The sequence below is a fragment of the Anopheles nili genome, chromosome 2 (genome assembly GCF_943737925.1).
Source record: "Anopheles nili chromosome 2, idAnoNiliSN_F5_01, whole genome shotgun sequence".
NCBI classification, from domain to species: domain Eukaryota; kingdom Metazoa; phylum Arthropoda; class Insecta; order Diptera; family Culicidae; genus Anopheles; species Anopheles nili.
This window is the reverse complement of record NC_071291.1, coordinates 49947020-49974362: the sequence shown is the minus strand read 5'-3', so window position 1 is coordinate 49974362 and position 27343 is coordinate 49947020. Positions and strand designations below refer to the sequence as shown.

General features: G+C 34.3%; 1 protein-coding gene across 1 annotated transcript; it reads left to right on the top strand.

Moving 5' to 3' along the window:
• Positions 1 to 6296: 6296 nt before the first annotated feature.
• Positions 6297 to 25371, top strand: LOC128731735 (patched domain-containing protein 3). The gene is made up of 8 exons (XM_053824868.1): positions 6297 to 6427; positions 8214 to 8359; positions 10672 to 10889; positions 10978 to 11339; positions 11443 to 11606; positions 15588 to 15926; positions 23114 to 23640; positions 23698 to 25371. The coding sequence occupies exons 1-8, from the start codon at positions 6297 to 6299 to the stop codon at positions 25369 to 25371; spliced, it is 3561 nt and encodes a 1186-aa protein (XP_053680843.1).
• The last annotated feature ends 1972 nt before the right edge of the window (positions 25372 to 27343 follow it).

The following is a 27343-nucleotide window of genomic DNA, read 5'->3' as shown; positions in this document are numbered from 1 at the left end:
TGAAAAATTGCTCAAAAATACGAAGTAGTAATAATGGTTTAGAATAAAGCGTTATTTATTCCAACGGTAATGTTTAGTGATTGATATGTTGGGTAAAAGTAAGAATTGAAAAAGCGCCTTGATAGAGAGCGCAGAATTAAAAAAGATAGATAAAGATAAAAACGGGTAGATCGAATGACGAGAAGAGTATGTGAGGAATAAGAGGTTGAAACGAAAAGAAAAAGAGTATTTGTTATAAAATCTTAGTATTGGTTTCCCTCGCACTTAAAATTTGATTTGTAGATGTTTATCTAGAAAATATTTTAGTTGTTTGAACTGAGTTAAGTGTCCTAGTTTGCTCAACTATCTTTTTGCTCCTTCTAGTGGGGCAAAGGACTGTGAAGTACTGTACCGGGGAAGTAAATTCCTGGCACCATGATATGTTGAATTTGTTCAATAGATAATTTTGAAAAATTGCTTCAATTTTCTGCATCAATCATAAACCGAGAAATAAAAATATTTCTTGCTACAACATCGTTTTTTGATGTCAAACTGTTAATAATATATCGCGGAATGACATTGGAATTTCCTGTTTGGTCAATAGAAAGTGAAACGGATATGTTGAAGGTCTGGTTCACTTTCCTTCAGATCACATAAATTATTTTGCAAAGTTACCATTGCCTGTCATAACTCTACTTAGGAGGGAATTAAGTTCAAGATTTGCATCAAGCTTTCTCTGATAAAAAACGATATCTATCCTCGCTTGAATTTAATCACAGAAGCTCGTTTGTCGTGCGTAATTAAAGTACCTAACATTGCACTGGGCTTAGTCACATGACATTTAGCTTTCTCATTAGATTATTGTCAAGGAAAGTGGGTCAATGTCGGTCAGAGCGTATGTTTTCTACGATATTGGACGCACCATTGTTTGTCTTTCAACGACTCATGTAATTTTATGTAATGTTATTTGCGTCATTCTCAACTGTTTATAGCATGTCTTGAAACGACTGCTGTAGATCTTATAATAAAAACGATATTTGTATTGCATTCCTAACCTTGCAAAGTGTCGTTACAATAAAAAAATTTAATTTTAAATCTCTCGACTTTAAACGGATGATTGTCAATGCAAGCCATGTAAATTGCAACGTATATTTTTATGTTTGATGTATTAACTGTATGCAAAACAATCTCATATTAACTGTATTATCCCATACAAATCAAATTCACATATATATATATATATATATATATATATATATATTTATATATATATATATATATATATATATATATATATATATATATATATATAGATATATATATATATATATATATATATATATATATATATATATATATATATATATATATATTTATATTTATATATATATATATATATATATATATATATATATATATATATATATATATATATATATATATGTATATATGTATATATATATATATATATATATATATATATATATATATATATATATATATATATATATATATATATATATATATATGTATATATATATATGTATATATGTATATATATATATATATATATATATATATATATATATATATATATATATATATATATATATATATATATATATATATATATATATATATATATATATATATATATATATATATATATATATATATATATATATATATATATATATATTGGTATGTGCCTATGGTCGCACTTCAATGTGGTTCCTACTTTGCACCAAACTTAGTACATAGGTGTATGATGGTCTCGGATCTAGGGATTTGATTTTTATTTTTTTAGAACCCCCCAAAGGGGGGGATCCCATGCACCCAACCCCCCCCCCTAAAAGTGAATATTCGCTTGAAACTGTAAATGATGTCTAATTTGGCTGAAATTTGCAAACATGTTTCTTTTGACATTTGGCAAAAGTATTCAAAGCTTCGTAGACCCCATCGAAGTAAAAAGGTAGGCTTCCATACAACCCCGCTTGGTGGAGGATGGGGGGGGGATAGCAGCGACTAACAAACCTATAATAATTACTAAAAAGTACAAAGAACCATCGATTTGGCTGAAATTTGTGATGTATGTCTCTTTTTCATTTCTTTAAAAGAATCGGAAACGTCAGCTACTCCGGTGGGGAAGAAAGGGAAGCTCACATACAACCCTCCATAACAAAAGCTATACTATTCACCTAAAAATATAAACCACAGATCTGGCCGAAATTTAGCACACATGCTTTTTTATATTTTGCAGAAGAATCGAAAATTTCGGCCGCACCGGTCCAAAAAAGGGGGGCTTCCATACAGCCACCCGTGGAAAAGCCTATAATATTCGTTTACCTTAATATTGCGTATGCATTTCTTAAAACTATCGATACAATATGTGGTGAAGTTTAAGTTTCCCGGTTTGCTATATCTGTTCGTCATCAAACATTCTCTACAGAATACAAACGTCGTAGAAATCAACTCCAATTTTAACACCTAATACAATGAGTTTCAAAATTTTAGTTCTACAAGCGAGGACCAAATAGTAGTCATTCCCCATTCACCAAACACCGAAAAATTATTGGAAAAAAAACGTATGGCTTCCAATTCAATTGAAACACGGTACAAATGGTTCTTCCTATTCATAACGCGACGAAAATTCATTTACGCCGGTAGGAAACAAAGGGAGGTTTCCAAAAAACCTCCTGTCTGTATTACCAAGAAAATATTTCGGTCATAGCAATAAAGCTTGGTCCAGATAATTATAAATGGGGCAAATTTTTAAAAATGTCCATATCCACTGGAAAAATTTAATGGGGACGTTGCAGCTCTCCCGGTTGGAGCCAAATTGGTGGGAGGGCATACAATAGCTATTCGGAATATTGAAAAAAATGCCCAAAATAACAAATATCGTCTAATTTTACAACAACTTTTCAAGTTCGCAGTAACACAGTCTATGCAAGAAGTAGCAAAGTATAAGATTCTCCAATGCGGAAATGGGGGGATGTAAACCTAATTTATTGGCATGTTCAAAAATCGCTCAGCGATACAAATGTTTTTTGCTTATTCTTTATTACGAGTGACTTTTACATTATGGACGGGAAAGGAATTTCCGTTTCCAGAATAAAAAAAATTCACAAAAATGCAAAGACGTCAACAAACAGTTCAGTTTCCTGCATCTTTTATCTCTTCTACCATTTATTTAGACACTAAACTCCGCTTAGAAGCGCAACTCATCTCATCCCATGCATGGTAAAGTTTAAAAGTTTAAAATATTTTTTCCATGTGTAGATATTAATAATGCTATGCCATTATTTATTAAGATTCAATTTTTAATTGTGTTGAGTTGCGTTGGAAATGTGGTTGGTGTAATACATTTAAATATGGATTTCAGAGCGTAAAGATAGAAAAGTAAAAAGATTTTGAACGTCATACATGCTCAGGATGGAACAACATGCTATTTTTCCTCATTGCTATGTAAATAAATTGATATGACGAATCCAAGAAAAATGATAGTGGATAAAAAATGATTTTCGAAAGAGAAAGTGGAAAATTTTAGGCATAAAAAATAGTTTTTACTAATTTCATGACGTGAAAGATGCAAAAGATTAGGTAGAAAATTTTTGGTAAGAACGGCTTGATCATACGAAACAAAGATTAGGAAGAGAAATGGTAGTTGTGAAACAACAAGAGAAGAAAGGATTTGATATAAAATCCTTTCCTTGGTAGCTAAGATGGTTAAAAGGTTAGATTTGGTTAAAAAGGAGTGCAGGATATTTATATATAAGTATAGCCAATTGTATAAGATGTGTCAAGAGCAACAGCGAAAGGTGAACTAAATGACATAGAAAACATTTGAAGACGAAGCTAGAAATCACGTATATAGAATGAATACAACTAAAGGAAAAAAAAATAACTTCAAAGATTGAATTAGACAAGCATGCGTAAAAATGCTCCTTTATGTTTTCTTAAACTACGTCGACCCGAATGAAATCGGGTTTATCGGCAAGTTTATAATATTCTCATAAAACATAATAAAAAATATTCAAACAAAAATACAAACGATATCCGATATATTTTAAATTTATTACATAGGTGACTACATAAGAAGAAAGAATGACAAAGATTCAGCTCCAAAAGATAAGCTTTCCATACAAACCACTTTCCAAAAGTATTATAATCGATCAAAAATACAAATAACTAATTGGCTGAAATTTGGTATCCACGCTTCTTTTTGTACATGAATTCAAAACATTAATTTCTCTGATGAATAGATAAAGCTGTTGTTCCCACACAACTCCTTCCTCTCAAAAACTCTATAACATTTGCTTAAACATACACATTGCATACGCGCTTCTTATAACTCTCTATACAATATGTGGTGAAGAAAAAGCGTCCTGATTCGATGCTTAAGAGGAATATTTATAAAAATTCACGTAATAAATAGAGTGGTAACATGCATAGAGTCAAAGAGCGTTTTCATATAACCGCCTCCTGTAAATTCCGAAAACTATTTCAAAAATATAAATGGCTTCAAATTGAATTGAAAAAAAGCATGAATTCTTTTTAGTGTACATAGAGTTACAAAGACTCAGTTACATCGATAAAGAACAAAAAGGGTTTCTATTGAATCTAGTTTTCAATATTATAAAAAAAAATAGCTAATTGATAAAAATGTAGTTCGATTTCGTTGAAATTAAGTAAGGATGATTGTTCTTTTTATTATCTCAACTAATTCCTTTCCCTGGAATATACAAGAATTATTATTCTTTAACACATGAATAATAATGATAAAGATTGGTAATAAATCACTAAGGTCAAAAAAGTTCAAAAAGAATGCAGAGAGTCTTTCTAGGCCGCAAAAGGAGAGCGAGCACAAATGAGTTTAGTGTTTCGAGCGAACAATTGAGATTTACATAGCAGAGAGTAATGATTAAAAACATAAAATTATGTTTTCAAAGGCAGGAGCAAAATAAATATAAAATAGAAAAATATAAAATAAATATAAAATAGAAGGGAAAGTTATAACAAGGGAGCGAAAGAGAGGGAAAAAGAGACAGAGAGAGAGAGAGAGAGAGAGAAAGAGAGACAGAAAGAGAGACAGAAAGAGAGAGATAAAGAGGAGAATGGAAGGAAAACCTAAGATAGCAATAAGAGAACGATTTGATTGAAATTTGTTAAATGAGATAAGAACAGGACGAGGATCTACAAAAGTAGATGTAAGATTCTCAAAAGCCAAAACCAACGTCACTCATCGTAAGGTTAGAACAACGCGTTAATTTTAATTGCTGCTATGTAGAGGGATTAATATGAGGGATCCAGAAATAACAATAAAAGATTCAAGAGGTGTTTCGATAAGGTAGAATAAGAAAAGGACAGCTATAGACAGTAAATTTAAGGTATTATATAGCGCAAAAGAGGCCAGAGATTAGGTAGAAAGATATTGGCAAGAACAGGTTGATCGTACGACTATAGGTGTAGAACAATCATGGTTTGAAACGGCGAGAGAAGAGAGGATTTGATTTAAATTCGTAAGTTGAAATGATATCGCGATCAGGGAACATAGTGTCATTGCTACGAGGACTGAAAGAATAGATTCTTTGAAAAAGGGTCCATGAAAGTTTGAAAAGGTGTAGCAAATTGTATCAATTGCTTCAAGAGCGAGAGAGAAGGATAAGTATAGAAAATAGATTATCCTAATAGATGAAGATTGGAATAAAATGCATGCAGATATAAATCGATGGAAGACAAATAGACCCATCCAAGTTTGTATTACACCTGCATATGTAAAAATACCTAGCAACTAGTCTGAAATAAACAGCAACGAAAAAAAAATTTCATTTTCATTATTTTTGATAATATGAAATAAATTATGTAATTTCATACCGCTCACACCTGTTTTATTTTAATCTTTTAATGTTACTATTGTCACATTCGCAACCATAAAAGTTAGACTAGTGCCATAACAATGAGAAAGTAGCAAGTGTGGATTCTCATTTTCCTAAGCGGTCAAAGAACTCGAAAGTAGTTGATAACGTAGTACTAGTAGAAAGTTGTAACATGTTGAGCTTTTCTTGTTGAGAAGCAAAGGCCAACGAAAACTAGTTATAATGAAGTAAGATTTTCACTATGCCTACATATTTACTGTGCATGTATATGTACAGATTAATGATGTATAGGGTGGGTTGTTACTTTGAGAGTGTAAACAATGGTTAAAATATGCCAAAAGCAACGATCCATACAATGCTATAACATATATCATCATCAAATACTGTAAAATAAATAAAACATTATTTTCATCTAATTTAACTTTTCTCCTATTTCAGATGACTTGCGGAATCTCATGTGTGGACAATGCGCTTAACAAATCTTTTTTTAAGCTGGGTCTCTTCATAGGAAGACATCCTGGCTATTTTCTGATCGTACCGGTGCTACTAGCACTCTTGTGTATGACTGGGTGAGTACTTGCCAATTATCTTTTTTGTAACGATAATAATATATTTTTTAAATTTTGTCGGCTGAAAGTTAGTATGGATTGGATGCGAATATACCTTTTCATTAGGATATACCGAATAATATCTTCTTCGAATTGAAATAATTGAATGCATTCATTACCGCTGTTGGATTATATCAAATGTACATATGAGTTTTAAAAACTAAAAAATTAAAACATGGAACGCATTGAGAACATGTTGTTGATATAATCATTTTTGTTTTGTATAATAAGATTTTTTATGATTTCTTTATAGATGCTTATTAGAATCACCAAAATTATTCGATAATTCCATGGTTTCTACAAATACTAGCTTACATATTCGTATTCGTCATGGCAATGTTGTTTTAGCGAATTACTTTTCTATTCATTCAGTAATCTTTTTAATTATTTGATTAACATCATAGCAAGAAATTTATTACCATATTTTTGCGTGAACAGCACCACTCTTATAAAACAGTAACCAGAAAAGTTGCTCTGGCTTTTTTTAATTGCTTGTTGGCGGTTGTATGTGAGATTCGTGACGTATAAATCCAATATAATTCATCATACATTTCTCACTGCTTTCGTCACTGCTGATCGAGACGATGCTTTAACTATCAATAGTCTTCATAACATTTCCTTTTCAAGACAATTTCATTTCCATTGTGCAATGAAATTGCCGTGTTCAATACAATCCCTACTATTTGACATACAAATTGTGGATAAAAAAGTTAGTATTGCAATACTACCGGTCGCACTCTTTTAAAATTTTTCTCTGCAGCCATCCCGTTTTATCCGTTTTGTGCCGTTTGTTGTTTTTGTTTAAATATCACCATTACTCAGTACTCTAATTTAGCCTCTGCTAATTTTGCCCATTTTACATCACCCATCGTACTCTTACCACAAGTACTTACTAAATCATAAATTATTTCTTATATATTGCTATTTTCAACATTCCGGCTGGAAGAGAGATGCAGATGGAGTATCTTTTTCGCCAGCTGTATAGCTTATACAAGAGCTATTGTAGCTGTCCAACCCGTTCTGCTAGGACACAATTTTCTAACAACAACCAATTTGTTTCAAATGCATTCGTCCTTCTCTTATCAAATGCATTCGTCCCGCTCAAGCAACATTATTTCACATATGCTACTATGCTACTGATATTTTCCTTTCATTGCCTATCGCCAATAGGTATTTTTAAATATCACTTCACCAGTTTCTTATTTTTTTATGATATATCCATCCAGTTTATGGTTTCTCCATTCTTATCACTAGTCCTAACCATACCTACTCATTCGACAATATCGTTTTTGTTTTGTAATGAGACTATCTTTCGTTGCCCAATGGAAGAGAATGGGAGAGGGTGGCGTACACTTACTCAGAGATTTGTACAACAGTACAAAGATGACTAATGCTAGCATTGAAAATAGATACCGCGATTATGATGATTGCTATTTTTATAGCTTTATGTAACACATTTAGGAAGTTTATGGGTGTGCACCATCATATGTGATCATTCGTACCATACCATCATAGTGAGTAAGGTTTCGTAATGATGCATGCTCCTTATTATCCACGTTCTTTCATTAACATTTGCCACGTTAAGGTTTAAATTGTTTTACGTTAATGTGGTTTTACGATTGGTACAAATAATTTCTGACTTATTGCTCAAACCACGGTTTGCAATATGCAATCACTTTTGTTTTATTAATATTTTTGTCGAATGGTTTTATTTATTATCTTATTTCATTTGATTTACTACTTTCAGATTTCAGCAAATAAAATACGAAATTGATCCAGAGTATTTATTCTCACCTATTCGGGGTGAGGGCAAATCGGAACGTGCCATCGTTGAGAGTTATTTCAAGGTTAACTATACGCACCGTTTCAACGTTGGCAGAATTACTCGACCGGGTAAGGACAAATAATGAGCACTTACAATACGAGGCAACTAAGCGTTTCAGGATTTAAACCGCTCATACCCGTTTCAAGTGCACAGCTGCCCAACGAACCACTCCAACATTTCATGAATAGAATGTTGGATTCTTGGATACTACTTTCATTGCTAGTCACTGTGCTCATTGGTAAACTGATAGTAGGTTAACAGTATTATAGTGGTTTGAATAATACATTTGCATTCATATATAAACTTGTAGAACATATTTAAAACTCGAATGATTATATACAAATGTTTATGTTATTAGCAGTTTCATATAAACAATGCAAAAATTACATTAAATGAACATACTTCTAATTGTAAAACAAAACATAAATCATAATTTTCGCATTCATGAAACTAAAATCGGTTTAATTGTGAAAATAATTTTTGTAAGTATATGGTTGAAAATCATGTTCGTCGCTTTGATTGTTCAAGTCTTTAGTTTTCTTGGAAATTTCTAAAGTAGTTTTCTATTATACGGTGTTTAGACACTGTTCAAGATTTATTTATTTTGTAAAAAGTTACTAGAATAGTTATACGATTTTTTGTTTGGCATTTATTGAATTTATTGATGGCTTAACCTACGATGATTCAATGATTAGTTTGTAGTGAGTAATTTTTTGGAGCATTAGTGAAAAAGTAGAGTTTATTTATCAAACTAGAAGTGAATGAAAAGTATACAGTCACCTGGCTGGCTATGCGCCTATTTCTTAACCCTTTTTGAGATGCACAGTTCCATCAAAGAAAAGAGCCAGTGTATGACTGTACGACCGTGTTTTACGACTGTTATTGAAAATCGTAACATTTTGCACGTGTCGTGTAAGTGACTATCGATGACGTAAATTGTAAAATTGGAAACCCTGTTTTATCTAGACGATAAATCCCACGGGCGTTTTTCAACGCTTTATGAGCTAATTAAAGCTGTTAGTATCTCTTTTACCTCGGAATTTAGCATTGTTTATCGACTAAAAACAATTAATTATTGATTCGCCATAGGATAATGTTGTACGACTCTGATCCACGTGCTAGTATTTTTTCCCGATGTAGATTAAAATGAGGAAAACCGTAAAGTTTTAGTAATTATGACACTTAATTACATCTGTTAATTGATATTTCAAAGCGTGCACGTAAAAATTTTAAAGCAAATAGATTGAACGATTCTTTAAGAATTGTTTGTTTTTTGTTTTCGTTTAAGTTTCGACTGACCATTTTAACACTTTAATTTCTAATCAGTTCTAACTATAATTATCTATTAAGTGAAAAGTATTAAAGTCATGTTGAGCTCAGATGCAAATAGTTACGTGCATCTTTAAAACACGCATTTACTGGTCCATCGTGCACATGTCAATCACGTGGCAAATTTTCTCATAAAGACTTTTGAGCCCTGAGATGTTTTCACACTGTTGAAAACAATGATGAATAGCAGAGAGATGATTGTGGTAGCATAGAGAGTCGTTTGCACTTTACACATACCATTTATAGCTCTTTTGATTTGTACGCAATTTTATGATTTTGTTCTAAAGCGTAACACTAAAATGATAGTATAAGTGAAGTATAAAAAACCAATCATGCAAGTTCAAAACAATGACCTTCAAGTGTTTTACGAGCGTTTCTTCATGTTTTCAATGTGTTCGTTGTGTGGGTTTAATTACCATTCGAGTTACCTAGTGCATGCATACTCAAAGCAACTCGATTCCGTTATTGATTCCGATAGCTGATTACCAAGTAGAAAAACAGGCTATTCAAGCATATTGAAACTTTTGCAACTGCTACAATTAATGAAAACTTGTATGTGATTTGTTATGACACTATAGCTTTGGTTTAAAATTGCTATGAAATCAGAATTGGCCTCCAATACTTTCTACATCATTCATTCATCGTTGATTTTGATTTGCCATGAACTTCATTATTGAACAGGTATTGGCAGTAAGTTTGCACATTTAATGTAAAGCACATTACATAGTACAGTATAATGTACGTTTTATGTATTATGGTTTTGAAACAATATGCAACATTTTATATGTTACACAATATATGTAGCACGCCAGTCGATGAGCTTCAGTTTTAGTATTGAATTTAAAGTTGTTCGAAATATGTTCAAAGCATAGTTAAAAATGTTACGAATAATGTGTCAGACTGTACATTAGCGTTAAAAATAATTTTGTAAAACCACTGTGTTTTGATATTCAAACTGCCAGAGACAAATCATCGTTATCTTTTTTTATAATGACCCTACATTTACCCTCGAGGCATTTTGTATTTATGATCATACATTCTTATTTTATAGGACGTTTTGGTCGAGTAATTGTCATCTCAAAGGACGAACACAATAAAAATTTGTTACGAAGTGAAGTTTGGCGGGAGTTACGACTACTAGATGGAGTAATACAAAATGCTACTGTTCACTATGACGGAGAAACCTTCACCTACCGAGAAGCATGTGCTCGATGGGAAAATGAATGTTTTACGAACGATATTCTTAATTTGGATAAAATTATCGATGAAGTGAGTTTATTTTATTCAAACTTTACCATTAAAAAATGTCACTTATCACTTTACATAATCTTTATTAACATATTACACTTACCAACAGGTTGAAGCAGGTGACTTGAATCTTACCTTTCCAGTCATGTTCAATCCGGTAACGTGGGATGCGCATGTATTTCCGGTATTCTTTGGGGGAACACAGGTATCGGAAGATAATCTCATCATTTCAGTGCCATCGCTACAGCTGGTATATTTTGTAACGGCTGATTCGAAACGTCAGGATGCTCGTGGTGCAGCTTGGGAAGAAGCCTTCCTAGAAGCTGTTGGGTATGCGGAAGATAATGAAGTATTTAAATATATCACAGTTGCGCGTTTTGCTTCGCGGACTCTTGATCATGAACTTGAACGAAACACGAGAACTGTAATTCCATATTTTAGCTCAACATTTATTTTGATGATAGCATTCAGGTAAACCGAATTATTCTTTCGTATAACATTCTTTACTCAAAGAAAAAATTGTTTCAACATAATTTTAACAAATCACTTGAAAAAAAATTGATTTGTTTTCTAGCGTCATTACATGCATGATGGGTGACGTGGTACGATCCAAACCGTGGCTAGGGTTGATGGGTAACGTGTCAGCTGTAATGGCAACCTCTGCTGCCTTTGGATTGGCCATGTATCTGGGCATCGAGTTCATCGGAATCAATTTGGCGGCACCGTTTCTTATGATTGGTAAGCTTTTAATTTAACACTATTGTAGCAAATTTGATTTAATAAATTTTACTATAGTATATAATTTAATATATTATAGTATCAAAATAAAGTTTAAATTATACTGCAAAAAATATGCGATTTATTAAGAAAGCATAATTGTCATAAAAGCTAATTGAACTGATTTTTGCCAAATTAAAAGTGAAATAATACATTATTTATTTCTAAGGACTAGTAACAAGAGGTACTGTAATAGTTGTAATATTGAATTTCTATACTAATTTCGAATCGTTTCGAGTCGAAGAAAAAAGCATAAAAATTAAACTATTCATTGAGACTGGGTACACTTTTACTAGTAAAGCTCATTATTTATTGTACAAAAATACCGTTATCGAAGAGTTATCATCATGCAAATATGCGTTTTCAGCTTTTGTTGCACAGTTCTGCATTTAAATAGATCAGTATGTTTCAAATTTAGAGTTTTCTTTTAATATCGCTTAATCATTCCAATCAATAAAATTGTATTTTCCATCTCATATTGTGGATTTTTATCATATAGTAGATTCTTTTCAAATTCATGGCCTAAGCTGCTACGACCATATCACATAATTACTTGCTTTAAGTAAATCATTCTTAACATTGTAATCATTCTTTATGTAATTTATAAAAAGTATTGCAAAACAATGCTAATTAGACGAATACGATTCACTTCAAGTTGCATTTACAACGCCAACATGAAGGAGGACTTTGTTCGATTTTGTGTTGAAATAATGATGCTTCACGATTCGTGTGTGTCATGTGGAGAATATTACCATTATCATTTCAATGGGCAATCATCAAATCCTAAGAAATACTAAAGTACACGAACACTGTTCTATCATAAAAGCTTCATTTTTTAATATTAAAATTGTAAATTTTACAGGTTTTATAATTTTGCAATTGAAATAAATTTTGCTTTACTAAATTTTTGTGAAATTTAACAGACATCGGGGAATGTAAATGGGGTTGGTGTATTACTGATATCGTAATAATTGAACTGATATCGTATCGTATCGTATTTGTCAGTTAATAATAGCAAACATATATATGAACAGAAATGATGTACGATGTAAAATAACTGTTCGATTCATTTGAAATAGCAATGGCATGGCGGAACTCCTTCCTGGTTCAAATTACCTTTAACGGACTCTTCATATTTGATATTGAATGTTGATTATTAGGTAACGATCATCTCATAACCATTAGATTTTCCGCAACAAATCATATTCCTCACGTTTTCACTCTTATCGCATTTTATGTTAACTTTTCCCCGGAAGCTTTGTTGCTCTATTTATCAAAATTGTATGCCTTTTTGTCTATATTTCATTTTTATTGGCTCAAAACATTTTGCTAGGTTGAATAAAAAAATAAAAAAAATTCAACCGAAGAAAACATAATGTAGTGAAATAAATTGAAAAGAAATCTAGCAATCGGCATGTCAATTAGACATGTGAAGAAAACCCCCATTTCATGGGTACAGCACAGTTACATAACAAGTACCGCTTGAAAAAGAAACATGTGTACAATTTCCAAACTCTACGTTGTTTGCCAATGATGCCGAAAGATAAGTACCCCAAAGCTATGAGAAACGAAAAAAGCAAGACATGACACAGGTTGAGTGCCTGAAACCACAGATAGAAAGCAGTTATGGAATAGTATTGGAGAATTCAGCAATCAAAATAGCGATGCACTCAATTGCCGGTAATTTACTGCCACCGAAGGTGCGTCGTAAACGACTATTGCATTGGTTAATTTATGGAATCGCGTGGAGAGTTTTGGAATGGACAAGTAGAAAATCACCTCTTGGTACTCAAAGGCTGAAATTGAATCTTTTTATCAAAACTTTTATTTATTGTATTTCAATATTATTATAATAACGGATTTTATCAGTACAAACAAGTTTAAGCCATCACAAAAAAATGGAAATCGAAAAATAAGTTATGATTGGCAATTGATCTTTTGTTTGTTGGTTTTATTTTGAGCTCAAGCTAAAATTTTACAACAATTATGACTAAATTTTATTGGAGCTTGATACCCGAAATCCTTAGAGTGCGGCACAAACACACAATGCGTTCGACTTCAAATCTCTACCAAGCTTCCCATGTACGTTGTACTGACTCTCTGGCTACGTACAAAATTTCTTTTATCTCCAGCAACCATCAATTTCTACTATTTAATAATCTCTACTACTTTGTGAAATTCTTCCGATAGCATCTTAGTGTTTCTCATCCCTCAGCTACCCATATCGATTCGATTGATGAACTCTACTTAATACTGCTCGTTCTTATTCACTTCTTGACTGTTCATTATCGAAATGTTTTATGTTGCTTATTGAAATTTTAAAGTTTTCATTGTGCGTGGCTCCAAATCTATTTTTCCATTTGTTGTAATATTTATGTCACCATCCAATTTGCGTTGCAACTGGATCGCCACTCAAACCATGCTTCTTATCTATTGCTGAAGCTGATCTGTGGCCAAGAACATTGTTTTGATTCAATCTTACTGATCCATTCCACAAAATTTATCATCCTGTCACGTCCAATTCTATATCTTCTTTGCTATAGAGCTTTATCCGGAATTGTATTATGGTATACACACACACATACATACACACACACACACACACATATATATATATATATATATATATATATATATATATATATATATATATATATATATATATATATATATATATATATTTATTTATATATAATCCTAGTACAACGTTGCCCGAGCCTTCTAAAACCTTTCATTGCTAAGAATAATGCCATTGTTTAAACGTTTAAATAATGCTACCTTTAACAACGACTTCGAGGTTATTATCATGCCCTACAAAAGCTATTCAATATCATATCAATATCCTCATTGCACATCATGGTCTAATTCGTTTCCGCACGGAATGGTGCTCGATAAAAATTGCCTTGGTTCCGGTAGTTACCTCAACTAAGGTTCAGCAATTCACGTGCTAAAACAACTTTAACTGAGTCCTAAATGAACATCTGATTTTAACGAGCATTGATATTTTTTGCTGCATGCATTGTATTTCAACACAGACTATATCTTCAACCGGTTTGCGTTTGGATGAAAATAACGGTCCAACACATAACTACAACCCAAGAAACTAAACAAAAAAGTTTTATCTAAAGTTGGTAAATTATTACAAATTCAAAGAAAGATTTTTCAAAAAGTGTTTGTTTTGAGCTTTTGATGTTTGAAACATTACCAGATTGACATATTTCATACTTTAAAAAACTTTCGGCCAGATCAGTTGAGCCATAAAACGATAAAGGCTCAATGTTCTAGTTATTCTTACCATTTTTACATATTTCGTAACTGCGCCGATAGCTTGAACTGAACAACCATGAGACCAAACAACCACCGCAAACTAAACACCGGAGAAGGCAATTATTTGTGCACTGGCCGACAACCTCCGGAAATGTCCTGGCCTTTGGGGGCGAGATACTTACTGCATGCAATCTAATCTCGTGCTCGCATGATCGTTGACACTCACCTGATACGTGTGTCCATCGGCGAATTTGGCCGACGGTGGATAATTACGCTCTCGAACGGAATATTTCTTTGCACACAAGAATGGCGAAATAATACTCCCGCTTGGTACTGGTCTCGCCTTTGCGATGCTATATGTTAAACGTTTGAAATGAGTCTGTAAATTTCATGCCTAAAACAGGTGTTTAACTAGTTTTGCTTCATCGAAGTATGCTGAATAGTTTGTTTGGCTGACAGATTTACTAGACCCATCGTATCATACATCTTCTATTTTAGATCTGACGCGTAGTGTAGGAAATTTTGCAGTTAATAACAATTTTATATAACATTAAACTAATGCCAAATTTATAAATATAAAATATTATATACACACATACGCATACATACATATACCATATTTTATTCATTCCAAGTTATTACATGTGCATTAATCAGAATGGCTTTCAATTTCAGGTATCGGGATCGATGACACCTTCGTCATGTTAGCAGCATGGCGACGAACGTCCGTGAAGCTATCCGTCCCGGAACGCATGGGTCATATGATGTCTGAGGCGGCTGTTTCTATCACTATCACCTCACTGACCGACATGATTTCTTTTTGGATTGGCATCCTAAGTCCTTTTCCGTCAGTTCAAATTTTCTGTGCTTACAGCGGCTTCGCTGTGTGCTTTACCTATCTGTGGCACATCACGTTCTTCGCCGGTTGCATGGCCGTTTCTGGGCACTGTGAGTTTAAAAATCTACATGCCATCTTCGGATACAAGGTTCTCCCGGAATCGGTTGCTATAAAAGGTACGTGGAAGTAAACCTAAACACTACGTAAATGTTGGTGGAAACCGTTAGGAAACCGTAAATGTGATCGTGCATACAACCATTTCTAGTGTACTAGGATAGAACGGGCTAACAGTGAGGAAGGAATAGGTGCTTGTCAGTATAGTCCTACATACTCCCTAAGCAGAATTTCTTTGATAATTTCCTGACATTTTTATACTATTGAAGTATATTACTCTTTGTAAACTATATATCTGTTTGATGTTTTAATATTAACAATTTGATATTTTCAATGTTTTTTGTAAGCTGTGAAGCCCTCATACCAGTTTCAACTACCGGCAAAGCATACAGTTTAACAAAAAAACAATGTTAACTGACGAAAGCTAATGCTCATTTAACAGTGAGAGAGCTCAACATTTCAATTCTTGAGGCTGACTGAGAGTTTCGTCTCAAGCTCACCTAGCTAAGTCTAGGATGTAGTCAATTGACATGATGCAATTTTTTAAATTGCATATATTGAAAAAATGAAAGCATGGAAGGTTAAGACGCCTGACAATGGTGTGGGTTGTAAGTGATTAAAATTGATGGATCCGATGAAATCACCAACGGACTACATGGAAACCATTACCAAAATGTTGTATTATAGTAAAGTACTTAAATCTATCTGAATTGAACATACGAATAAATATTTTATTTAGATTTTAAATATTTTTATTATAAATATTTAGATGATATTTAAAAATCCTTTCTGGTCCAAGGAATGCTCTATAATGTGCTTGAATTTCTTGAGCCATGCTGTACTGATTTGAGGTCATCGTTGAATCACAAATGCAGCTTAAGCATCCCTTCCAGGGGAAAAAAGGTGTTAAGGCGAGTTTCTCCAACAATTGCCAACGATTCAATCCTTTCAAGTTTACATGTTGCTCAATAGGAAATTCCCAAGTAGCAAGCGCCAAACCTCGCCACATAAATGTCCTTGGTTCGAAGTTCATTAAGCAGACTTGTGTGAGGTGCATTTAATTAAGACTTACCATGCTGTGACGGATTCATATTCTGTCAGCCAATCCGATCAGTATGAGGAAGACCTTGCACGTGACAATGGAATTCTACAACAAAAATTTACCGTAACCAAATTTAGAATTTGTAGAAAAACCTTCACGAAAAAAGCTTTTTATACAAAAAGAAGATAATTACTGTAAATATGTCAATCTTGCGTATTTGTAAGTAACAACACATTTGTATGTTAGTGTTGCGTGCCATCTAGATAGAAATGAAACTTTTTATAAAAAAAATATAATGTTGAATATCTTATATTACCCTGTGTCAGAATGACAATAGTACGTTAGAAAAATATAAGAAAAGATTTAAATTTAAAATTAAAGTTGCGTATGATTATCATTTGACCGTAATCATTTACACTTATTAATTTATGGAACATAAACTATTTTAAGCAATTCACCTCTCTAAATCCAAGCATGAGCTGCGGGTCAAAATCCAGAAATGTGGTAAGGCATAAGCACCCACTGCCCCCGATTTCTCGCCACAGTTTGTTGCTTGTTTGCTACGGATCACTGATTGAACAGTGCTTGCGAGAATTCGTTACTGCCAGCTGACGGACCGAAATATGCGTGCGCGTATCGCATGCACCAATTTGGGGTCAGTAAACTGCTCTCTCTTGGTTATATTCGTTACATAGCCCATACATATCAATCTACAGTTTACAAGTTATCATCGACGTCTGTGCATAAATAAACTGAATGTTGGATGTTGCTGCTCCCGGCATAAGTTGTATACCGGTTATAATGTAGTTATTTGATGTAAAGGCCGCAGACGAGGAAGCGATATGTGAAGGGTATCAGCTTTGCAGGCAGTCAGTGTAGAAAATCAGCATGCTTTACGTTAGTTACATTTATGTTCCCAAAACCATGTCGCATCAATCCTCTAGGAAAATTTACAGAGTTATTAAGCACGATAGTTGGTATATAATTGTTGAGAAGGCACATAGTTAGATTGTGGAAAGTAAGATTTCAGCTGGTGAAAGCAGAGCATAGCGAAGTAAAGTTCACTAAGTTAATTAAAGTTTACTATGCTAAAGTCCAATGTAACAAGTTTTGAGAAACGATAAGAAACCCTTCCCAAAACCACCATCGTCTAAGAGAGGTTTACTGGTACGTTTGAAAATTACTCGACTTAACTCGATCTCGCGCACGAATTCCGCCAAGCCTTGCGAACGAGCGCGACATCGCTTGCTAGTGGATCGGCAACAAACTCGAGCAAACGGAAGCGAATCATTTATGAGAATAAATCAGATTATTTACGATATGTCGCGGCGACAATACGGACGGGAGTCTAGCATACTTCCAACAAAAGTAGCTTAGCAAACAAGACAAGGCACTGATACACTGATGTACGGATAATGATTTTTTGTCTTTCTACTGAGATCCACATTGCTGTTGATTCGTTGTATCTTTGTATCTGGCCAAATTAAGTGCTATATTGTGGCAAGGACAGGCATAACGTAATCTTATAATAAATCAATCCTTAGTTCACAAGCTCCAAGTACGAAGTTTCATAATCACCATTAACTTGATAATTAGTATAAATCAACGTCCTATCACTGACAGAACTCACAGGATTATGCAAAACCCTTACGAAATCGAAATATAATCAATAAACACTGACGTGACGTAAGGTTGATTCAATAAGATCTTATTATTGTTACCATTGGACAATTTCGTCAATAATTGACGGAAAATGACTTGATAGTCTAATACGTTCTACAAGCTTCAATTGAGTAGATATATATATATGTATATATATATATATATATATATATATATATATATATATATATATATATATATATGTGTGTGTGTAAATATATATATATATATATATATATATATATATATATATATATATATATATATATATATGTAAATATATATATATATATATATATATATATATATATATATATATATATATATATATATATATATATATATATATATATATATATATATTCACTACGTGAAGATGTAACCGTGATTGCCAGACAAAAAAAACAATATACTTAGGACGATTTTTTTTTTGTTTTTCGCCAGTAGGTCAAGTGCAATGTTTGGGAATAGACGATGAGATATGCGCGTAAATGTTGATACTCCTATTCGCTACATATTTTACGTATTGAGTTAACAGTGATCTAATCATGCTTGAGTATCGGATATAATGAATTTTGCTTTGCTTTGAAAGTTTTCTTTATTTATCGAGGCTCTTCATAGCTATGGTAAATTTATGTTATTTAACTGGTGTGCTATGACAGCTCGTTAAACCGATACACTTGTATAACAGAAGTTGTAAATTAATCGAATCTTTCATTCAATTCGTTGAACCAATCTTACCCAACGCAATTACCACACTAAGGCATGATTATGCGTGGCTACTAAGGCATACATTTACCGTCGAATAACTAGTTACCGGGTCATCAGTGCCATGCACGCTAAATGCAATAAATTTAATTTGTAGCTGCGTACAGTAAAATTTGGTCATTTTGGAAAGTTGTTTTTTTTTTACAAATGAAATAATGGATAAAATTGGAATTCGAACTGGGTTTCAAACAATTTCAAACAGCAAGCCGTTAAACAGTAGATCATTGATGCATTCAAAAGAAATTTAAAAGCGGTAACTCCTGATGGGAAGGGACAGGGAGGGAGAGGGGTTTATTACATAATTTTGAATACATTAGATTCAACACCATGTTCAAACTAGCATCACGAGCATATAAGAGTTTTTACGTTTAGTATTGACCATGTCGCTGAATTGCAACGTTAGTTGGGACATACACAGAACAGGTGTGCAATGTGTAGAATTAAAGCACGCGCATCTGTACAATGTGCGCAAGTCTAGTGCACAATAGAGAGTTTAATTGCACAAAAAATCCAATGCGTTGAAACTTTCGTTGATGGTTTATGACATTACTGGTCTACTGCGTCGTAAGTTGTTTGACGAAAGCGGATTGCTTCAACGACTAGAACATGATCGTTTCGCGAACGGATGAACATTATCCAGATAAATGGTAGCCTTCCACCTTGAGATCCTCTGGCGATGAAGCCACGGGCAAACATGTGTCATTTCCACACCTTGTCTCTCAGACAATGTTCCACAAGACGCTATACTGATTGCTTGGAGGGTGGTTTGTGCTTTCGCAAATATACTGTCACCCCTGGCATCGGTCGAGGCCGTGCGGTTTGGGTTTTATTATGGCATAACGAAAGCATGTTTTGCTACACTTTTAGTAACTTCATAAATTATTATTCCTTTATTCACTTCTTTTTGGTGTTAACAACCGGATTAGCTGTTGAAAACAAACCAAATTTTATTTAAGATTTGAACCATACTAGAGCATACAGATAAGCATCTTGGAACATGACCATTACTAGTCATTACACTGTAACTGAAGTTGTCAAAACAAGGTTAATTTCAAACTAAATTGTGATATAACTTTGGCAATCGCAATTCCATGAAGGAAGAAGTGGAGAATAGTATCTCTATATGACGTAAATGTTAAGCTGTGATCTGTCTCGAGTATCGGTTATTAATGGCTTCGTTCGAGAGTAGGCTTCAAAAGCATCATATAAAAAACGTCAAGAGTAAAAAAGAAGCGGCGAATTAGTGCTTATTTTATTGGCTATTATAACGTTTGAGGTATTAAGGTGACTTTCGTATGATAGTTCCAGTAAACACGCCCACGAATTTTGCAAGAAGGAGACTAAACATGTGGTTAGAGGTCAATAAAGTAGATAATCGGAGTCGTCAGTGCTACGAGAAAGTTTTGCGCAGGTGAGACGCATGAAATATTAATGATCAACTTTCTACGACAGTAATTGGGTGACCTTTCGAAGACTTAGATGCGATGGCATATTGGTCAGGGCTCGGTGGTTCGGTCAACAACCGACTGAAGCGTATATAGAGTAGATGATTGGCCAATTCGCATAGACTTCCACATGTTGCAGCATATTTCTCTCCCGCTACGTGTAACTATGATGGAAGCGGACGTTACTCCAAAACGACTGTCCGGAACTGAGCATATACCTTATATGTTTCGGACGAGTGGTAGGTGAACAAGTATTGCCACTTTTTAATGTCCGGCCGGGTAATAGTCATTCACCAACCAAACGAGTTCAACATGAGATCGCAAGTCTTCCTTGCACGATATTATTCACTTACCAAACCTGCCGAAGCTTAATAGTGCGACACAATCTATCATGCACAGGCACTTAAGTTTCATTGACGATGAAATCGATGGGCCAGGGATAGAAAGTTACAAGATTCATTCATGTACAATCGGAAGCAAAGCTCGTCTCCATTATTATATCAGAGCATGTTCCCGTTATGGTTTGCGCTACATACTGTTTATTTACAGATGACTACAATTTCTTTCATGGTTCAGTAAAGCATTCCGGAAATTGTCATCCAAACGGATAAAATGGTACTGGTAGTACGCATTGCTCCATATAAGGTGTCCAGGGAAACATGATCAATAAATGCTGGTTATGATCCAATACTGATAATGTTGATTGCAAGGACAATATAACTGTTTAAAATACGACTCCGAAAGGGCTCATCTTACTTTCCTAAACTATCTATTATGTTATGCATTATAAATTGAGGATTATAAATAATATACAAGAGATATACTATAATACACTATATAATATACAATAGATATACTGTATAGAAAATACCGTTTCTGTTTTCCATTGACGACGATACAATTCAACCAGACCAGACCATAAATTCCTCTGAAACATGTGGAATCTGAAAATGAAAATCAGAAATTCTTTTCTTTTCCCAACACGACGTGAATCATTTGTTTGCCTTTACTCTTCTCTTACACTTTATCTTCCAACGGCTGGTCTGTATTATTTTGGTGTTTAGTGGTTTAAAAGAAGTAAAAAGAAAAGTGTCTGATAAATATATCTTTTAGAAACAACAGCATTCACGGTCGCTACCATCACCTGACCGAATGAGGGCATAAAAAGAGATGTAGCACTGCTCGCGAGCCAATCGGTTCGAAAAGCATCGAGACAAAAAATGATAGTGAGATTCAGTGAAAAGCCCCCGAGCGATAGTATCTCAGTTTTTTGTTATACAAATATTCGGCCCAGGAACCGCTTTTAACGGCACCGGTGCTCTCACATTGCTACATTGCAGTGACCAACGAAAGTGTGTCATTTGCCAACAAGACTTCGTTTAGGTAGGGGCAGCGTTACGTGCACCGGACGTAGACGATCCGGCAGGTAACCGCGAGTATGGGATGGTTTCGCTTTTCAAGACACCAGTGTGCTGACTTGTCGCCAACCCTACCCCAACCTTGTTCTTTACATTGTTTCTAGACATCGTTGGCCATTTTGAGCAAATCCGATTGAAAAGAAGACGTGTTAAAATGCCGCAGCTAAACGAAATTATCAAAAATGTCTTGACACTCTGTGTAAAAGACCATATGACAGTTTGGTGGTGAGCAAAATGGATCAAATGTTATCTTCACACGTTTACGTAATTTTTTATTATTATTTATTAAAAAATTTTAGATCTGTCCCTACGTTTAGTTTTTTGTGTGAATATTCGAATTAAATACAGGTGTATTGAAGGTTGTTCAAAACTATAATATAAAAGCTTTTAGCTGCTATTAGCTGGTGTCTATGAGTGTCTATTTGAGTGTTGCATAATACATTTTGCACCAAAAAAATCAGATCAATGTTCCATTCGTTTCGCGTCATTCATATCTCTCATATAACGTAGAAATATTACAAACACTTAAACTAGATATCATATATAAAATTACCATATAGATTGTATATTTGTTATAAATATGGTTGAAAAAAGTTTTAGCAGTTACGATCAGCTCTACGAATTAACCGGTGATTCGTCTTTCGTGCAATGAGAGAAACTCTCCAGAGACAATCCCTTCTGTCTTATTTCTTTTCGTCCGAATCTGGGCAGGCAAGCATGCATCGAGCGAAATAGAAAATAGTGAAATTTTAGACCTTTAAGCGTTTGTAGAATAACATTGTTATGAGAAAAAATTTGTTTAATGAGAAGGAAAAAGGAAGTTTTTAAAATTAGAGTATGATAGTCAAAATAAAAGTAGTATAGTCTGCTTTGCTACGTTCAATGATAATCTAATTTATTGTATTTTTTTTCAGAAAATCGATCGTGGCTCTTTCGAAAACTCAACACGGGTGGAATCAACCGGGAAGATCCTGATAATCCCATTGATAATCGTGAACATGTTCTGATGGCTTTCTTTCGCGAAAAAATGGCATGCTTACTAAACAAGGGATGGACCAAAACTATAATTTTGGTTATATTTGCTGCTTATCTGGGAGGTGCCTGTTTTGGTCTAACCAAGATCAAAGAAGGCCTGGAGCGTCGAAAACTTTCCAAAGCAGACTCGTACTCAGTAAATTTTTTTGATTTGGAAGACGAGTACTATCGAGAGTTTCCATACCGTATACAGGTGATTGTCACTGGCAATCTCAACTACTCTGATCCTCATACGCAGATGCAAATTGAGGACTTGATGCAATCACTTGAGAACACCTCCTATGTCACTTCACCGTTATATAGCGAATCATGGTTACGGTCATTCATTTCATACGTAGATCGGAACAACGACTATCTAAATCTGACCCTAGATAGCGAGCAAGCGTTTATCGATGCACTGAAAGAGGTATGTAAATCGTAAAATGACGAAGTATAAAATTTAATCTGTTTCAATATTTTGCAGATTTGGCTATTCCCAGCAAATCCCTTTTCGTTGGATGTTAAATTCAACGAAGCTGGCACAGAAATACTAGCATCACGTTTTATGATCCAAGCTGTAAATATTACGGATACAAATCACGAAAAGGTTATGGTGAAGGATTTAAGACAAATCTGCAAGGAATCCCCTTTGAACGCTACTGTTTTCCATCCATATTTTGTATTCTTTGATCAGTTTGAGCTCGTAAGGCCTACCTCGATACAGTCAATGATAGTCGGTGCACTGATCATGATGCTAATTTCGTTTATATTTATTCCCAACTTTCTCTGCTCATTGTGGGTCGCTTTTTCTATTATATCCATTGAGTTGGGTGTTGCTGGGTATATGGCTCTTTGGGACGTTAATCTGGACTCTATTTCCATGATTAATCTTATAATGTGCATCGGATTCTCCGTAGATTTTACCGCACACATTTGCTACACTTACATGTCCTCAAAAGCACGTACACCTGACGAGCGCGTGCGAGAAGCTCTCTACAGCCTGGGCATGCCAATAGTGCAGGGCAGCATTAGCACTATCCTTGGCGTAGTCGCGTTATTGCTAGCGGATAGCTACATCTTTCTCGTATTTTTCAAAATGGTCTTTTTGGTAATTTTCTTTGGCGCAATGCACGGCCTGTTTCTGTTGCCTGTGTTATTGTCCTTGTTTGGTCCAGGATCATGTACTTCACGCTATCGTTCAGAGGATGATAACAAGTTATCATCGGTGGAGAAAACATATCCACATCCTTACTGTATATCGCATCCGCAATTGGCCTTGACAGGGGCTTTTGGAAGTAAAAATTTCCTCGGTGCACCGTATAAAGCGTACGGAGAGGATAAAGATTTAGGCATTGGTACATCTGGAGAAGATTCAAGCGAAAGTTCAAGTAGCAAATCTCAGAGGCGCCAAGCAATTGAAGATGAAAATACACGACGACGCTACGAGGAAGGCTGGAGACGTTCGACGCATAACCTCACTGGACAGAGCCAGTTTCAGCCCATGCTTGATTTGTACGGACAAGAAGCTTTTTGGACTAAAACCACCAACAAAGTTCCATTGAAGATTGCAAACAGCCGATACGGTTACGATGACATGATGCTTAATGGCGCACCAAACCAATCTAGTGCCAAACAGCAACGATCAGCGGAATTCGAGCTCGATCGTCCGGACGATCGTCCTAATTGCAGGAAATCAGACGACGAACGCTTTAAATCGCGTTACGAAGACAATCGAACGTTTGTTGACGATGAAACGATTAATGATACCGATTATCAGCACACTAATCGCTACTACGTATACGATACCAGTCATGTGAAGCGACTTTCTAATGAAAACGTTCCTGCAGCAAACAAAAACAACTCTAGCAATACTGGATTCCACCATTTTCACCACGGTAGCAACGGCAGTCCTGCGAATGAGCATCAAACGAGTAACATAAGCCGTAGAAAGTATTCCGATGAAAGTGACAAGCGTCGACGTCACAGTGACGAGAGACGTCCTCGAAAGTTTTCCCCACCGGAAGGAATCTACAAACAGAATCCGCATCGTTCATCATCTCAACATAATCTCTATTATCCACGACAACCACCCCAGCGGACCACGTCTCAGACTAATCTAAATCAACTGCGGCATATGGGCGACATGAGATTTCCGTAGTCGGGCTCCCGCTTTACTTTTAATCATTGCTGTAACCGATTGAAGGATCAACTAATTTTTTGTAAACTGTGTACGTAAGCGTCAATTCAATTAACCAGAACTACGTGTGTTGTGTGTATGGGTGTGAGTGCGTTCGTGCGCGAGCGCGTATGAGTGTGTGTGTGTTTGTGTGAAGAAAAGAAATTACGTAGTGTAATTGAAAACAGGATAATGTAGGCAGATGTAATTATATAATTGGTTTAAGCCCTGTTTATCTTATGCGTAGTTAGGAAGAAATGAAATAAGTAGGAAAGGAAAGAAATTATTAATCATCTGTGGTTCACCTCACGCATGAAATCGATGCCACAAAATAGTTTAACTGCAAATCAAAGGGATCTTTGCTCGTAAATTGATAACGAGATCGATAAAACTGTAGTGCTAAATTATAATCTGTTGCATAGGCATAGCCAATAATACCTAACGCAAAGGAATTTTCCGTTTAGAAATGGAGTGGCTTTTGGGAAGGGTAGTGTAAAAACGATTGGGAATCTACAAGCAACGTTTATTGGGACTATTATTGGACATAACAGAATTAGCAAGAAGATAATAAATATATATATATATATATATATATATATATATATATATATATATATATATATATATATATATATATATATATATATATAAAGATATATATATATATATATATATATATATATATATATATATATATATATATATATATATATATATATATATATATATATATATATATATATCACGAAAAAATCATTGATTCCTTATTTTCAATTACAAACAACGAATTATTCCATTGCTATGTAAACAAACATTCGTCAAATTCAGACCACTTTTCGTATTTTCATTTAATTTTCAAGACTATTTATGTTTTACCGATCCCCTGGGGGTTCTTTAAGCTTTAGTTTTATGCGTAATGCTTAATGCGTAAAATGCTCTTTTCAATATCGATGTCATGTGAAGGGAAATATTTGCAAATAAATCTGTCCGTTAGCATTGCAAAATGCATTGGTATGTAAAACATAGCTCATCAGTTGTGATCTTTTTTTCTGTTTTATATATTTCTACAGTTCTATATTCTGATTCTGGTGTCTCTCCATTCTTCTTTTTTTCATACAAAAGTATGGGTTTTGTTGTAAATTTGAAAACTTACACAATAATTTAATAAATCAAACATAAAAAAATATCTTTAATAAATAAAAAAATCTTCATTTTTTCCATTCGGAAATTCAGCACTGCAAAGGGTTTGGGATAGGGTTTCATTTGATTTCATTTCATTTTATTGTTGATTTGCTATTAGCTGCACTAGAAGAACAACATGTTTGAATACTAATGCATATAACTTGCTCATGTTCAAACGGTGGCCTTTGGCTGCGTAAAGATTTGTGGGTGAAGCAATAAGCATTGCCATTTTACTAGAAGTGCAACGAGAAAAAGACCATTGGAACTTCTCATCCCGATCGATGGCAAAGTTAGTGGCAAGAATCCATATGATTGAGTAGGGTCCACGTTTAGATCTGACTGGCGCAGCATACGACTTTTTAAAGTAAGTAGGTTCAGCGAAGACTGTGAACAAACGCTTGATCAACCCTAAAGTTTTCGCCAAAGCGTCGATGTGCTCGTTGAATAATACAAATAATTGAAGAGAGAATGGGGCGAGAATGACTTTACATAGTCAGCCAGTCAGTAAAAAGGTCAGCCAGTCAGTAAATAGGTCAGTCAGTCAGTAAATAGGTCAAGGCTCCGTTTCAGAAACATGCAGTCTTTAAGGGAAGAGATGGATTTTAATGTCATATGAGAGGCTCGAAACACGATTAAGACGAAAGACAGAGCATATGTTCTTTGAGACAAATGAGACGGTATGTTCATTGAGACGGATGTGAGTTTAACTAATTGAGAAGAGACAAACTCATGCCTAATTTGGTAAGTCTAGACAAGAGAATGAGAAGCGCAT

What these genes read in the sequence shown, in the direction of transcription:
- LOC128731735 (XM_053824868.1), top strand. Translation starts at nt 6,297, where the DNA reads ATGACTTGCGGAATCTCATGTGTGGACAATGCGCTTAACAAATCTTTT. An exon ending in GCACTCTTGTGTATGACTGG is followed by an intron (nt 6,428 to 8,213) that starts GTGAGTACTTGC and finishes TACTACTTTCAG; the next exon opens with ATTTCAGCAAATAAAATACG. An exon ending in GGCACCGTTTCTTATGATTG is followed by an intron (nt 11,607 to 15,587) that starts GTAAGCTTTTAA and finishes TTTCAATTTCAG; the next exon opens with GTATCGGGATCGATGACACC.